General features: G+C 40.1%; 3 protein-coding genes across 3 annotated transcripts; all 3 read right to left on the reverse strand.

Annotated features, from left to right (window-relative positions):
• Positions 1-483: 483 nt before the first annotated feature.
• Positions 484-8,092, reverse strand: ASCRUDRAFT_8261 (uncharacterized protein; the record flags this gene model as incomplete). Its single annotated transcript, XM_020194747.1, has 4 exons — positions 484-754; positions 1,322-1,441; positions 7,328-7,511; positions 8,053-8,092. The coding sequence occupies 4 exons, from the start codon at positions 8,090-8,092 to the stop codon at positions 484-486; spliced, it is 615 nt and encodes a 204-aa protein (XP_020046947.1).
• Positions 8,093-12,986: 4,894 nt separating this feature from the next.
• ASCRUDRAFT_148931 (uncharacterized protein) lies at positions 12,987-13,366 on the reverse strand. Its single transcript, XM_020189267.1, has one exon. It carries the CDS (start codon positions 13,299-13,301, stop codon positions 13,047-13,049), a length of 255 nt encoding a protein of 84 aa, XP_020046948.1. The 5' UTR covers positions 13,302-13,366; the 3' UTR covers positions 12,987-13,046.
• Positions 13,367-13,847: 481 nt separating this feature from the next.
• On the reverse strand, positions 13,848-14,250 carry ASCRUDRAFT_70539 (uncharacterized protein; the record flags this gene model as incomplete). Its single annotated transcript, XM_020191806.1, has 3 exons — positions 13,848-13,984; positions 14,044-14,195; positions 14,231-14,250. The coding sequence occupies 3 exons, from the start codon at positions 14,248-14,250 to the stop codon at positions 13,848-13,850; spliced, it is 309 nt and encodes a 102-aa protein (XP_020046949.1).
• Positions 14,251-14,590: the final 340 nt, after the last annotated feature.

Below are 14,590 nucleotides of genomic sequence, written 5' to 3' on the forward strand. Positions count from 1 at the left end.
ATACAGGGCACTTCTACACCAAATTTAGTCTGCCTGACTTGTTTGGGGATGAAGGCATAGGCGGCACATCCATCCATCTACATGGTAGCAGCAATTCATTTCCTTAAAATCATTAATTCAATGAAGTAATTATCCGAATGCTTTGTTTGATCGGAATCAAAATCATCAAAATCATTGCGCACGTCACGGCTTCATTCCTGAAATTATCGGGATCACTCGCTTTAATCAGCATTGGTTTGGGTTGTGTGTCTATTGCTCTTTGCCAACGTTCAGCGGCCCCTTTTGGATGAGACTCATATGAAACGGACACATATGTTTGATCTTGTGATTGACAGATTTTTTGAGCAGCTTGGTTGGAAACTCGTTATCAGATCAGAAAGCATGGTCTGTTTTATCTCTAACTCGTTGAGTAGATTTGATATAATATACTAACTTGGCAACTCCTAATGATTTTGTAGCGATTGGATCCGCAACCCGATATTTTCAAAAATCATCATCAATGGCAAAGAAACAATGACGTTCATTAACAGCAGCAACTGGAATCAGCCAAACCGTTTCACTATAAACAGAACCAAAGACAGCAGTGGCTTTTCCTGTAGACGACCTATTGTTGAATATGGCCGTCTTTTTCTTTGGAGAAGCCTCACGTAATGATGCACCAGTAGCCCAAATGGCGTTGACTTTGGCTACAGTTCTTGAAGAAGTCCCAACTTGATTACCTAAACATCCATGGAAGTTTGTAGCAATTAACGCACTAGCGGATGAGGTAACGAAACATTTATGTAATGCTGCTGCTGCTTTTGATCTAGCTGAAGCACAACTCAACTATCCGCTGTCTTGCTTAAATCAAAAGCAGGCTTCATCGTTTAGGCGCAAAAATTGAAATTGGGTTAGCGCCTTGGAGAGCTCTAAACCTATTTTTTAATGTTGGGCCATTCTAATGCATCACAGATGGACGACGTTTGACATCGACAATAGTTTACCCAATATCTCCATTTTGTCGTGATGAGACGTTAGGTCGCTGAACTAATCAGGGTTAGCAGAAATAAGTTGGAACAGACCAGAGTTGAAATAGATCGGTTTGGAAATCAACTTGGGAGTTGTAGCTGGTGTCGGCGACCATGGAATCAGTGATTGAACAATTTTGGGCGCATCCAAAAGCGCTACCGCTGCATAAACATCGGCTGGAGCTGATGAAGCAGCAGCAACAGGCTGTGGCGCCGAACACGCACTAGCCAATTGTCTCTTTTTGTGACAACGATAAAATGTCATTGATTTCCGATTTGGCATTTCGATTCCTTGCTTACTCGCCGAAGCTCACGCTGCTAAACCTGATCTAGCAGCTAATGAAGCTTCAGCTTGACGAATCGCTAGATCCTTGGCATCTTTAATTTTATTTATGAGAAGGCCATTAGGTTGTGTGAAAATCCTTTCAGCGTAGCTCGTGTGAACACCAAAGGCACTTTCAAAAATAACGATGCCTCATTAGCATTGGAGACCTTGGAATTAATGCAATACGATTCACTACAAAATCAATTGTAGTCCCTTATATTAGATGATGTATTTTGCCACTTCCCAGAAAAAAATGACCATGGAATATTAATGGCATTCTCAACTCCAACAGTGCCACAATCCGTCTCCAAATGAACTAGTACTTGACGGCCATACCAACAACTGTGTAGCACCTTTTCCAATAGAGCGGGAGCTAATTAGCCGGTAACCAACAAATTACAAATGGGATGCAAAGCAACGTTATTCGTTTGTGAATAAACAACATCAGCAAAAATATCCGCTTCTTTGATGTAGGCCTGATCATATGAACCGAAATGAGCGTCTTTAAGATTTTAGAGCAAGCCCGAAATAGTAAAGTTAACTGCATTTATTAGTTTCTTTGATTCTTGACATCGAAGATCGGCAATTTAGCCCGTAACCAGTGGTACCGAATCCATGAAAATTCGTTGAGGAAAGTAAGTATCTACTGCAGGGAAACTCGCTGATATGTACATTTGCTCCCTTGGTGGGTGTCACCGGATTGCGCTGGTGACACTTTGAAATCGAACCCAGCTTCCTATAAAAATGCCCGGCTATTCTCTTTACGTTGTTCCATATTATGTATCTATTTACTTTAATATATTAGCATGGATTAGCTACCATTTGTTATACGCCAAATTTCATATCTTCGCTGGCAAGAATCAGAGAAACTAATGGACTCTGCTTACCTTACTATCAGGGCTTGGGTCTTAAATTTCAAAGCAGCTTTTTTTGTTCTGTTGGTTAAAGCTTATATCAAGGCAGGTGATATCCTTGATGAAAATGCTGATTTGCCGAAAGTTGAGGTTCCTTTGGATTCCATTTGCCATTCGTTGGGTACTGGCGGAATAATATTTGCTTTATTGATAAAGGTGTTATACAATGGTTGGTATCGCCGTCAAGTATTACTTAACTTAAAGAAAAGTTTTCGTTCTGTTGGTGTTGAGGTTGCTGTTCTAATGGCCAGGACAATGATTTCTGGTAGGAGGCAAAATTCATTATGCCATAGGAGGAATTACAATAAATTTCTTAATTAATTCTATTGCAATATTTCCAAAGTGTACAATGATGAACTGTTTGCCGCCATCATCTGTGCTGCGTCTGTTATTTAGACCAATTACGCAAAATCGATTGCTACTTATCCTACACACCGTCACAAGCATCCATTTACTGATCTGAAGGTTTGGGGCATCCGGGTTAGTGATGAAGTGATTGCCGGTGGCTGACGCTCAACAGTGATGGTGGCTGTTGATATGAAATGATTCAGCAAGCCAATGCAACAATGAATGATATTCCATCGTTGTCGCAAGAAAGAACATTTGGCTAGTGGGCGTTTGACACCAGAGCCTGTTGTTGCCGCTTCGTTGGTTACAGCCGATGCTTCGGCAGCTTTTCCTATTTTGAGTTCCTTCAATGTTGGTCTGCAGCCGTATGCTTGGTCGTTGAAAATCACAGTGATGTTCCCGTTGACTTCGCAGCGGCTCTACTTTGACTCTGGTGCTAGAAGACATATTAGTGCTAACTTTGATCTGTTTAGCGCCTTCACTTTTCTTTCAGATCAAGATGCCGCTATTTGCCCACAGTAACTTTCTTGTGGACCTCCTACTTACAGTGAATCTTTTGAATGGTGTTTTATTAAAGATTGATAATTATGCTCTCCATAGTGCGAACCAACTGTGATTTTAGCTGCTACTAATAAAAGGTGCAGGGTCTCATTCAAAAATGTTTGCTTCAATTTGAATAGGCCACTGGCTGGTAAACCTTCTGCTTCATGACGTTTGATTATTTAGTCGCCCTTTCAGCTCTTGGGTTAATTACTACAATTGACATCTCTGTTCAGCTCATTCAGATGATAAAGTGGCAAGAGATATATGGAGGTTCCATGGCCATCTTCTGATGGTGCATCAACATGTGAGTTTTGTCAAAAAGGAAAACCGACCAAAATTATTAAGAAGTCGTCTACACAACCGGCTCCCGCTGGTTTTGATCTATATTAAGTTGATATTGTCTGGCCAATTGTAGTATTTTTGGTTAACAAAAATAGTAATTTTTTAACCGTTGTTGATGATCACTATAGTTAAGACGTTGTGGTCGGAATTGGTACATGATCATTTGATGTTGGCAAAATCGTAACTGAAACTAAATTTACTCAGCTGCTACTGGATCAATCTGGCTCAACTGTCAGATATGTGACGATTTTGCATCGAAACTGCTAAAACAATTTATTAATCAGAAGACATCGATCTAGATATATCAGTTTCTTATGAGTCTCAATTGAATGGGGCGCTGGACGTTGGCAAAACCAATAGTGGCAAATGCCAGAACAGTGATAATTAATGTTGATGTTGTGATTAGTTGTGAAATGATGCGGCGATGTGTGCGGTGCTTTCAGCGAGCTTGATTCCCACCAGAAAAGGCCATCGGTTCACTACTACTTTCAATTATTATACAGACGAAAATGAATTGCCGCCAAGTTGAAAATGTATGAATGTGCTTTTTATTCCATGATCCCGAACCAATTTGATCAAACCAAGTTCGATGATACAGCTGTCTTCAGCTCGTTTGTTGTCTACAACACGAGTATCAAGAGGTACAAAGTATACAATCCTGACTCCATTTTTGTTTTCGTGCATTCGTTTTGCCGCTTTGGTGAGTACCAATTGTGTTTCAGGATCCATCAAATGCTGTCAATAGACCATCAACAGCATCTGCTGTTGGTGTTACAGTGATTGCAGGTTGTTTTATGGGGTAGAATTCGTCCGTTGCTATCCATCGATAAAGGCCACACAACTGGAATTGCTTTGGACAAACCATCAAAACCTAGCAGCGAAAAGGATGAAGTATATATTGACAGCAGCTCACACGATGCCGAAGAAAAGACTATTGAAAACAAAGAATTGGATTCAATGGAACCAGTTGCGTCCACTGATGATAATGATGAAGCTGCTGATGCTAACACCGCCGCTGAATCCAATAAGCGCCAACTTGCTGCAGCCAGCAGAATTGCTGAAGGACACCTTGACATTATTGATAAAACTCTTAAGTGATTTACAATTGATTTGGGTAATATTATTGAACACGTGTTTTATTTGAAATGTCTGGTGGCTGCCCTTATTGCCGCTGCTAGTTTTAATCCAAATCCTGCACACTGAATCTGCAAACTTGTTCGTGAACTGGTGTTTCAACCAATCGGTAGAAACAAATCGTAGTTGTTAGTTGATCTTCTCAATCGAAAAAGACATTTTGGCTGTCGTTGGGTGTTTGGATTAATGTTAGAACCAACCAGTGAGCATGATGAAGCCAGAGAAGTTGGGCAGAGGTCTTCTCCGCTTTAAGGTATTGATTGTGGTGAACCCCTTAATCCACTAATGAGGGATAAATATGTTAGAGTCGGTTTTGCCTTTGGGACATCAATGACATTTATGGTTCATCAAATGGGTGTGACGCCTGTGTGCCTTCATGGTGATATCGAGGCTGAGATTTGCAAGAAACAGCATCCAGGATTTGATAATGTCGTCTATGCTTTGAAAGTTTGCAAGTTGGGTAAATTTGTTTATGGCGCCAAACGATCTGTTTTTTGCTGGTCAAAGAAAATAGTTGATCCTCTCCGATGGCTTTAGTTCCAGGGAAGTTCAGATAAGCATTCTGTGATTGATCTTTAAAACTACATACACCACTCTACGCTTACATTATATTGGGATCATCTTAGTAATGGGGGAACATGAGAAACAATGGTAACGCCGGTTAAATACAATCTCAAATCAGTCTTTAAATAAAAAGACATGGAGTAGTTCTCCGTTATTTTCATCGACTTGATGATGCTCAAGATAGCAACGTTCCTTCTGTATCTACGGATACCTACTTCAGAACGGTGGTTCAACGATTTAAAATGGATGAATTTGATGCGCAGGTGACACCAATAATGTTTGGCTTATACCAGAAGCTGGGTGAAACCGAAGGTTTTGAGTTCGATGGTGAAGATTCATCACCTTCCAGTTGAATTGTCGGATAGTTGGCTTTTTCGGCACAGCTCTTACGGGGTGATATTGATTTTCTTGTTGGGTTTCTCAATCCAAATTTTGGTGGACAATGCCAGCTCAATCTAAATTATCTTAAATGGTTAATAGAGTGTTGAAACGCAAAGCCAATGTCACTTTATTACGAAACTGCCTCATTAGTTGACTTAGTTTGATGCTCTGACGGTGATAGAGATGGACAGGTTGGCGATCGAAAGTCAGATGCTGGTCATAAGATCTTCATTGATTAAAACTCTGTCACTTGGAACAGCATGAAGGTGGCTTCAGTGGCTTTGCAAATGTGCGGAGCTGAATGCTTTTCACTCGCTCAAGAAGTCAAACAAACTGTGTTCCTAGTACATCTTTTCAAAAATATTGGTACTATTTATTACAAGCCAATTATCTGTTGTGGTAACAATTCTGCTATTAAGATGGCTAATTATGTCACCAATGTCAGAAGCTCCAGGCATATTTCAAGCAAGTAAGTGATTATAAACGGTCGTGCTATTTCGCACTTACTCTTGAAAACGTTGGTACTGAAAGCAATGTTCCTAATATGTTCACTGAATTACATAGCGCTCCACAGTTCAAATACCTCAATAAACTGCTTTCATAATTCAATTGTGGCTAGTTATGAATTTGTTGCTTACGTCGTCTTCGATTTTTCAGATGGTTTTTTGATTGATTTCGTTATGGTGATGCCGCTGTGTTGTTATTCAATTGAGTTACTTACTTTGAATATATTTCCATTTTATCGCATAGAATGAGATTGTATCTCATGTCTTTTTCTACTTTGACAAAATGTTGAAGATCGCATTGTAAAGTACATGCTTTTGCATTTCATTTGATTATTCCTCGATTATTGTTTTCTTTCTTAGTTCATTTGGTTTCAATTATATGAAGGGCCCCATGATTGCAGCGCAAAAAATGTTTCAGAAAAAAGTCTTATGAGGGCCAAACGAACTAACGAATTGGCCGGGTACCTTTTTGTCGCACAACGCAAACAGCAGTCAATTACATAATGCTTGAAACGTAAAGTAAGCCATCTTAGTTTAACGCAGAAGCCTTTATTTTACGGACTCCCTTCCTACTCATCCCAAGTTGATTTCTGGTAGAATACCGTGGTCGCAATTTCAACCAACATTACTTCGTCCGTGAGCGGATTTGTAAAGACCACGTTCCCACTTAATTTTCGCAACCGCTCTGTTAACGCAAACGGATCATCGCAACATCTATTAAAATTTTGACTACGTTGACGCCATCGGCAGACGTCTGGTTACTGGGATAAGGGGGCATGTTGTGAACCCTTTGATGTCTATCTTTGGTCTCTCGATATCTCTGACCAGCGTGGCCATTTGATGATCCACGTTTTACTTTCAAGGTGCAACAGCGATGACGACTAAGTCACTTCAATACCTACTTACTGGAATTAATGTTTCGAGACAATTTTCCTTTCAAACGGAGAGCATCTTGGAGCAATTAAATAGGCTTTTGGCAAATCAACAGTCGGAGCTAGTTCGATTGTAAAGATGTATCTGTAGCAACGAAATTTTTGTCCAATTTAAAGATCCATCTTCTGGTACATATCGTTATCATGCATCCCTTGAAGCATTGATGGGCAAGCCACATCTTTGATTGGGTGTGCAACATCTAATTTACCGATGCAGCGGCAATAGGGGCAGCAGCTAGATATCATTTATTAAATAAGTGCCAAATGTTATTTTGGCAATCATTTGAAAAAGATTAATTAATTTCTCAAAGTCATCAACGTTTTTGGAAACACCCATTTTGCACCAGCAGGATGGTCCATTGTTGACTCATCACTATGGTGAGCTTTGACCCCCTGCGTATTATTAACTGTGGATTCATAAAACATCTTTGAAGTCCATTGTTTGCGACTGACACCATTTTTCTCGTCATCATGAGGACGGATTTCAATACACTCGTTATTGTTCAAGATGTTTTCTTCGATGAATCACGTGAAGCATTTGAAGTTGACTTCTGTTTGTTATTGTAAACTGCTGACAAGAATATACCAAAAGATTAGCCGAGATGAAAGTAACATCTACGGCATATAAAATTGCTACAATATCGGCGGCAAACGATGCACCCTTAAACAACAATGATAATTCTTCAAGGCAACAGAAAACCCTAGAATAAACCGAGTTGTTATGTGGATTGTACACGATGTCGCCCTTTCTACGCATGTGATAAGAATCAAAACGCCGAAAAAATTTGTATCACCTCACTTGATTTTTGTGATTGGTTTCATCATCGTTGAATAACCAACACATCCAACACCTTCAACGTAGCCGTAGTTGATTGTTTTCAATATGGTAATTGGAAGGAGAGGTCAATCCAGCACCATGTTTAAAATGAATCAAAATTCATCATCAACACTCCATAGATATTCCTTGATTTAACAAGAATTCACAATCGTTAAATTCAATGAGCAAAGTGCAGGCCTTCACAACCGTTTTTTTTTTGCAAAGTCGAGCGACCACACCTGAATGTGACACATTATGAACAGTTATTTCAAGTTTCATTTTTTCTGTGTCACACCTATTGTTGGGCAGCTTCGAGGCGAACCGCTTGGCTGGTTGGTCAGAGTAACTCATCTTAGCCAATAATAATTAAGTAAATCAAATACGGTATTCGAACCTCGGAAGAGCTGACTAAGGTGTAAAAATCGGGGCAACATATACATATTTTAAGTAACCATCATTAATGGTGAAATACAAGCAACAGACTTCAACAGCAACAACTGTCACTTGCCGAAAAATTTCCGCAAAACGACGACTGAAGAAATGACTAGCCGGTTATGTAAATGACTGTTTAATAATGTTGGGTGGCTCTTCTTTTGAGACAAGACTCACATTCTGAGCTGCCAACAGCAGAGATGACATCGATTTTGGCTATGCTTCCTGCAATCGTCTCAGCATGATGACCTAATCGTTGATGCCAATTTGTAGTTCTTTACGCAAACAGTGATGGTGCAACAAGTCACTCATATAATTATGTAGCGGCCCTCCTACCAGCCAAAACACCGGTAATCTAAGCACAAACAGCTTTAAATATATAACAGGCCGTTTCATGAGTAGCAGCTGAGATTGAAATCATAGTTGTGCCGTGGGGAGCCTACGGAACTGCTGGTAGCAATCCATTATTGAGAAACATCACTGTAGCAATACCATTTCCATTGACGGTAGTTTCACCATTACCAGCAATGTCAACTGATTGAATACCTTAGTTGCTTAAAGAATCAGCAATGGCAGAAATATGTTGAAACGCCGCAGAATGCAGGTGAAGCATTTGGCAGTTCATGAACCACTTGCCAGAATCGTTCAACATCCCATCATATCCAGGATCATCAGCTTTGGTGACAGGCTGGACGGCTCCCCAGCAGAACTGTGTGCTGCTACTGATGATCCGGCTGGAAGCGGCCGCGGTGTTAAACACTGACACGCCCATTGTCTCTCGTTGTGACAACGACATTGATTCGTTGGTGTTTGATTAGACAACTTCTACTGCTTCTCACCAATGGGACTACCGCTTTAACCACCAACCACTACTAAAATCATCGACAACATGATGGTTAACCAACACTTTATCATCTCTAAGAATAATTAAGTGAGGTCCGTAAATTGAATAAGAGTTATGTCCACATAGGAGGTTGCAAAGGCGAAATCAGCATAGAAATTGGGTGGATCTGAGTTATCGTTCGTGACATTAGAAGTACTGGAAAAAAATTCTTTTGAAAAACGTATTGCTATTTTCTTGTTGAAAAATGCATTTTGTGTCTTAACAAAGTAGATCTTTGTGCATTTGATAAGACAAGCTTGAACACCGGTAGTCTCTTAAAGCTTTTTCATATTAACTTACACATGACGCACACTCCACCGATTGTAGAGGAATTCATTGAATACAGCCGATTCAAATTGGGCAGTATCCAACGAATTGCATATAATCTTTAATGCAACCTTGATTTGTATCATTCATCATTATCAGCAAAAATATCATATTGATTGATATACGCGTGATCCAACAGACCAAACTGGGCAGCATTGTTATTTAAGACTAAACCTCAGATGGATAAGGCTTGCGACGACTAGTAGGAGTTCTGATCCTTACCTGCTAGCACTATCAACGTCGCTGATAATCTGATGTAGCGAATCCATGTTAGTTTTTCAAAGTCAAGAAATATATATGATTCGTGATCGTGGAATGGATTGCCACCGTGATATGTAAGCGACTGGGATATATTAAAGAGGGACACCGGATCCAACAGATGATACACATCTAAGAACTGAATGTAATCATTCCGCTGGCTCACAGCAGCCTAGTTAACGCTTTAAGCAGATCTCACCCGACTTGGTGAATGTTGTCGAATCTTTTACAAATGCTGCGCACGACCGTTTGCAAAGGCAAAACGGATACCAAACGGAATTCCCAAACGATGTTTGAGGAGATCGGCTCCGTGCCGCAGTAAAGTTGGAGTTATGTCAACCGCAACGGACCCAAAAAAGCATCTTGGGGTGAGAGCAATGGGTGTTTTTGTGATACAGACGTCTGCATCGCAGAAGGAGAGCCTTTCTATGCATTGAAGACAATACCCTCTTAGATCGTTACTTGCCTTGTGCGTCTGTGGCCGAGCACTCACTTTTCAGAACCGCTGTTTCGGTCGTAATCAAAAGTTCCTATATTAACTGTAAATCAAATGCACAATAATAAAATAAAAAAATCAAAGAAAATACAAATCACATTGAAGTGCAAGCAGTATGTGATAACAATTTGAACTTTTGCAACAGAAGAAAATTGCTGGTGCTACAAAAACACTCTATCGGTAGTGAGAGTACAGTCAGAGCAATTAGTCGAACCGAGGGCTCAAAATTTCGTGGCTTAACCTTAAGAAATCTATCACTCAATACTGAACGGCTAATAGCAGTTCGACGTAAAATCGAAATCCAGTACCATTTATAAAGTAATAAGTCAATTGAATCATCGAAAAATTTCAACGCACCAGTGCTCAGGTCTATATTTAAAACATCTGCCACATTGCTTTCAGTTTTAACTTTTGCTAGAGTAAATTCAGCGTTGCACATCAAGCCGGGACAACGGTACCTTGTTGGCAATATGGATTTAAGCCATGTGATTGGTTGGTTGGTCCGGCACCTTGATCGCGGAGATGTTATCACAAATAATAATCTGCTCCTAAACATTGGTATCAATGTCTTTCAACACCCGAAATGAAAACACGGTCTCCTTGACCGATTCAGTGATCCAAATGAATTGTGCTCAGCAAGTCAGCATGGCCACCAAGGCCGGCCTCATTCTGTTCCAATCACTTGTCTTTGATTAATATGAAACATATACTTACCAATTGATTGTCATTCACTAACGATTTCAACCCAATCACTATCAACCGATCTAGTGAACTCCGCTGAATACACAGCATTGTGATGATGAGCAAATGGATTTCACTTAAAATATCTCATGAACTGTTTGACAGCACCTAGGTGGCTCGGGATTTGGGAAACAAGATATCAACTGAGTTATCGAACAGTAAATTCAATAGCATTCTCTAACTAATGAGCGGCACAAACCGTGGTTCCACGAATTAATATGTAGACTAATCACTTTTCAGTATCCAACTCAAACCTTCTGATTGAAGTAGGAGTTTAGATTAGTTAATCTTCATTGCGTTTGTTTTCACATCAGCCTCAATGAAGTCAAAAATTTCAACAATTAGTTTGAGGTAGATCTTCATAGAAACGGCAATACTTTCGTTACTCTGCGGCGCTTTAACCTTCAGAACTGAGCTAGTAAGTAGGCAAAATTTTTCATTTTGAACAGGGAGAAGACAGCAATTTTGACCAGCTTCGCCATTGTGTCTGATCATCCGGCAATATTAAATATATTGACCTATGGACCTAGCATTCTCTGCTGCTTAATTTTGGAGAAGTGCAAAACAGCTTGTTCCGTTGAAGGTCGTTGAAGCTCAAAACATCCCGCAAAATTTAGTATCTTCTTGTACCAACAAAGACGAGTTTGATGGAGTCCTTAAATTGATTTGTGATACTTTGGAGCATTGAAAGGCTTTCCAGCGCTACGAAATTCAAAGTAGTGCTTTACGAGATTTTGAACGTCCATCCGACTATGAAAAACAGCAGATACCCCATGGATTCGATGACCCATTTTTGGCTTTGATGCGGTAGGAGGAAACGGAATCTATGACTCTCTCACCTGATGACCTGGGAGAATGTTTTATTATAATCATCCCTTTTGACTGAAGAATCCTTTTGAGGAGCTAGACGGGCCTGAGCAAAAAGACCAATTAGTGGTGAGTTTACTATAAGCAGCACACGACAACTAACATATTATTTTCAGGGGAAAGTTAATGTGCAAATTAACATTGACTCCAAGAATATGCTTGCAATGATCCTCGGCACCCAACATTGAAAATTTGGCTTAGACACACTGGTCTAGCTCTAGTAGCGACATTAAGTCCCGCAGCCAAATATTTCAAAGCTGATCTGCGGTTAATGGTTTTTATAAAATGATCTTTAAATGAATTATGTACGACTCCAATCTTATTACGACTTCCTTAATGAACCTTTTTGGATTTAAGAAGTTGGTCCATTTTGGGCTCAGCAACAGGGTAGGCATCACTACCCAGATTAATGGTGTCTGTGGACTGAAGAGATTTCTCTGAATTCTATGTTTTTCTTTGTCATTATGTGCAGCTTCACCATCTCAGCTCATATCACTGTAGTAATCATCATTATTGAAGTTATTTTTTGACGCATCATCCGAGGCAACTGGAATTGTGTGATCTGCGTCTTTGGCAGCTGCGGAGTAATCTCTCTCTCTGTAGCAGCAGCAGCAATAGGTTTTCTTTCAGAGAAAATGGATTTGTTCGTTAACTTTCAGGCGAGGATCGCTCTTCAAAACCAATTTTAGTCTCATGAACTCAAGAAGACGAACTGACAACAGCAAAGCTCGTAGCAAGAAAGCACACTCTATTCCCGTTGCTAAATATTGCATTGGCAACAGAATCACTGAGACACTTGTATCATCCAAATTTGGATTACTTGATTTTTTTGAGAAGCATTTCATAACCGGCGCATTGAAACATTTTCAAAATTGCAGGATTTGGTATTTCGGAACAAGCTATGTGAGGATGTGTGGAGAACAATGCGCCATCATTGGGCAGTATTAAATTGATCAGTAGCACTGCGCACATGGCTGCATCAAGCCTCAGGGAATAAAGAGGATTAGCTCAAATGTTCATTGTACTGGTCTTTTCATGATTTTTCTTCGATGACTTTCAGCGATCCGAAGTTGATCAGACCAACAAACAACACAGGTCTCTTGATTGTTTTTCTACTTTCACAAAACTGCTTAATGATCCTGGATGCGAACTCCTTGTCAGAGATAACAGTATAATCCATTTTATCCAATGACCCTCGAGAAATTCAACATTAATACACTAACCAGGCATCAGCAATTGACCGTGTGGAGATTGCAGCAACAAAATACGTCATTAGCAGTCATCAACACTGGCAAAACATCACGGCAGTAGTAAAGCGCAACATGCACCATCGGCCCATCAATATGAACATAAAGAATAGAAAGAGCAGCTGTGGCCTGAATTGAAAACGCCATATTAATAGTTTTGGTCTGCGGGTTGTTTTGACGTGAGTCACATTTTGATCCCCAGCCGCAGAAATGCATATGATTCTGGATATATCTCATGCAAGGTTTTCACCTGGATTAGTTGAACACTGATGCCAATTCGTACTAACCAACGCAAAAGCAGTTGGGAGTGGGTTGACATTGATATATGGTTGATCTTGCTTTCCTACCTGCCAATGCTCTATTCACATAATGACAATGAAGTGTGATTGAGGACAATGCCTCATTGTTGAAGGAGCTGAGAATGAGAATGAATTTGCAGCATAAGGAGGATAGGGTACATTCATTGATAAACCACCTTTGAGAAACAACACACTACCATTATTTTTTAGTGCAACGCTAGTGACACCAGTAACATCAATATAACCTAAAAAGAAAGTTATGCCGCAGATCTAATCAAAGTTAGCGGCAATAAGCAGAGACCCATCAGAAGGAGAGTACAACCGATTGCAAGTCATCATGACTCTTCTATTTACCTTCTACCACTAAGCAAACTGCCACTCGTCAAATTTAGGGGTACTCAGAGGATACCACAGCGGCAGCAGGCCGTGATGCCAGACACTAAAAAGCAAGTTGGTTTTTAAAGTGACAACGTTAGCTTCTGATTCATTTCCGTCTTGGCTTCTTAAACTGCTCTAGACCAACACAGCCTATCGCTGTTAAATTGGAGGTTGCAGCAAGTTCAGCATCACTAAATTGATTGGCCAAAACTTTTTCATTCCTGAATGTAATTCGGTGAAGGCCTGCAAATTATGTTAGAGCCCCTTTGGCGTAGCTAATGTGGGAAGCAGAAACAACTTACTGAGCCGCGGCAACTTGGTCAGCATTGCCACGTTCAAGATATTGCAATAAAACTCCTTAAGCAAATTATTGTAGTCACAGATATTGGATAAGATGTTTTCCCATTTACCAAAAATGATTGTTCTGCTCATACTAATAGCAGCCTCAACACAACTAGTTCCATAGGACTTACACTAATTAAGTGATACCTGACGGGGATCGCACCCATTTTTAGCACCTCTTCCAATACTGCAAATCCAATCCACCAATAACCAATGCATAAAATATGGAATCCCAAGCAAGCTTCACTTTCTTAGCATGAGCATCTTAAGCAAAGATACCACGTTGATTGACTAATGCATGAGCCTGCGGAACAAATTGAGGGGCTTTAAAGCTCAGGACAGGAGCCCAAATAATCATGTTAGCAGCATTCAATTGAGTCAGTGATTTTTGCCACGCAAAAGAGGCAATTTGGATCATATCCTGTTTTAGCTAGCACAAAAAAATATATCAAGGCTAAGCAGTATATATCAACCAAAAATTACAAAAAAATCAAAGCCCATTTAGAG

Source organism: Ascoidea rubescens, assembly GCF_001661345.1.
Source record: "Ascoidea rubescens DSM 1968 unplaced genomic scaffold ASCRUscaffold_7, whole genome shotgun sequence".
NCBI classification, from domain to species: Eukaryota; Fungi; Ascomycota; class Saccharomycetes; order Ascoideales; family Ascoideaceae; genus Ascoidea; species Ascoidea rubescens.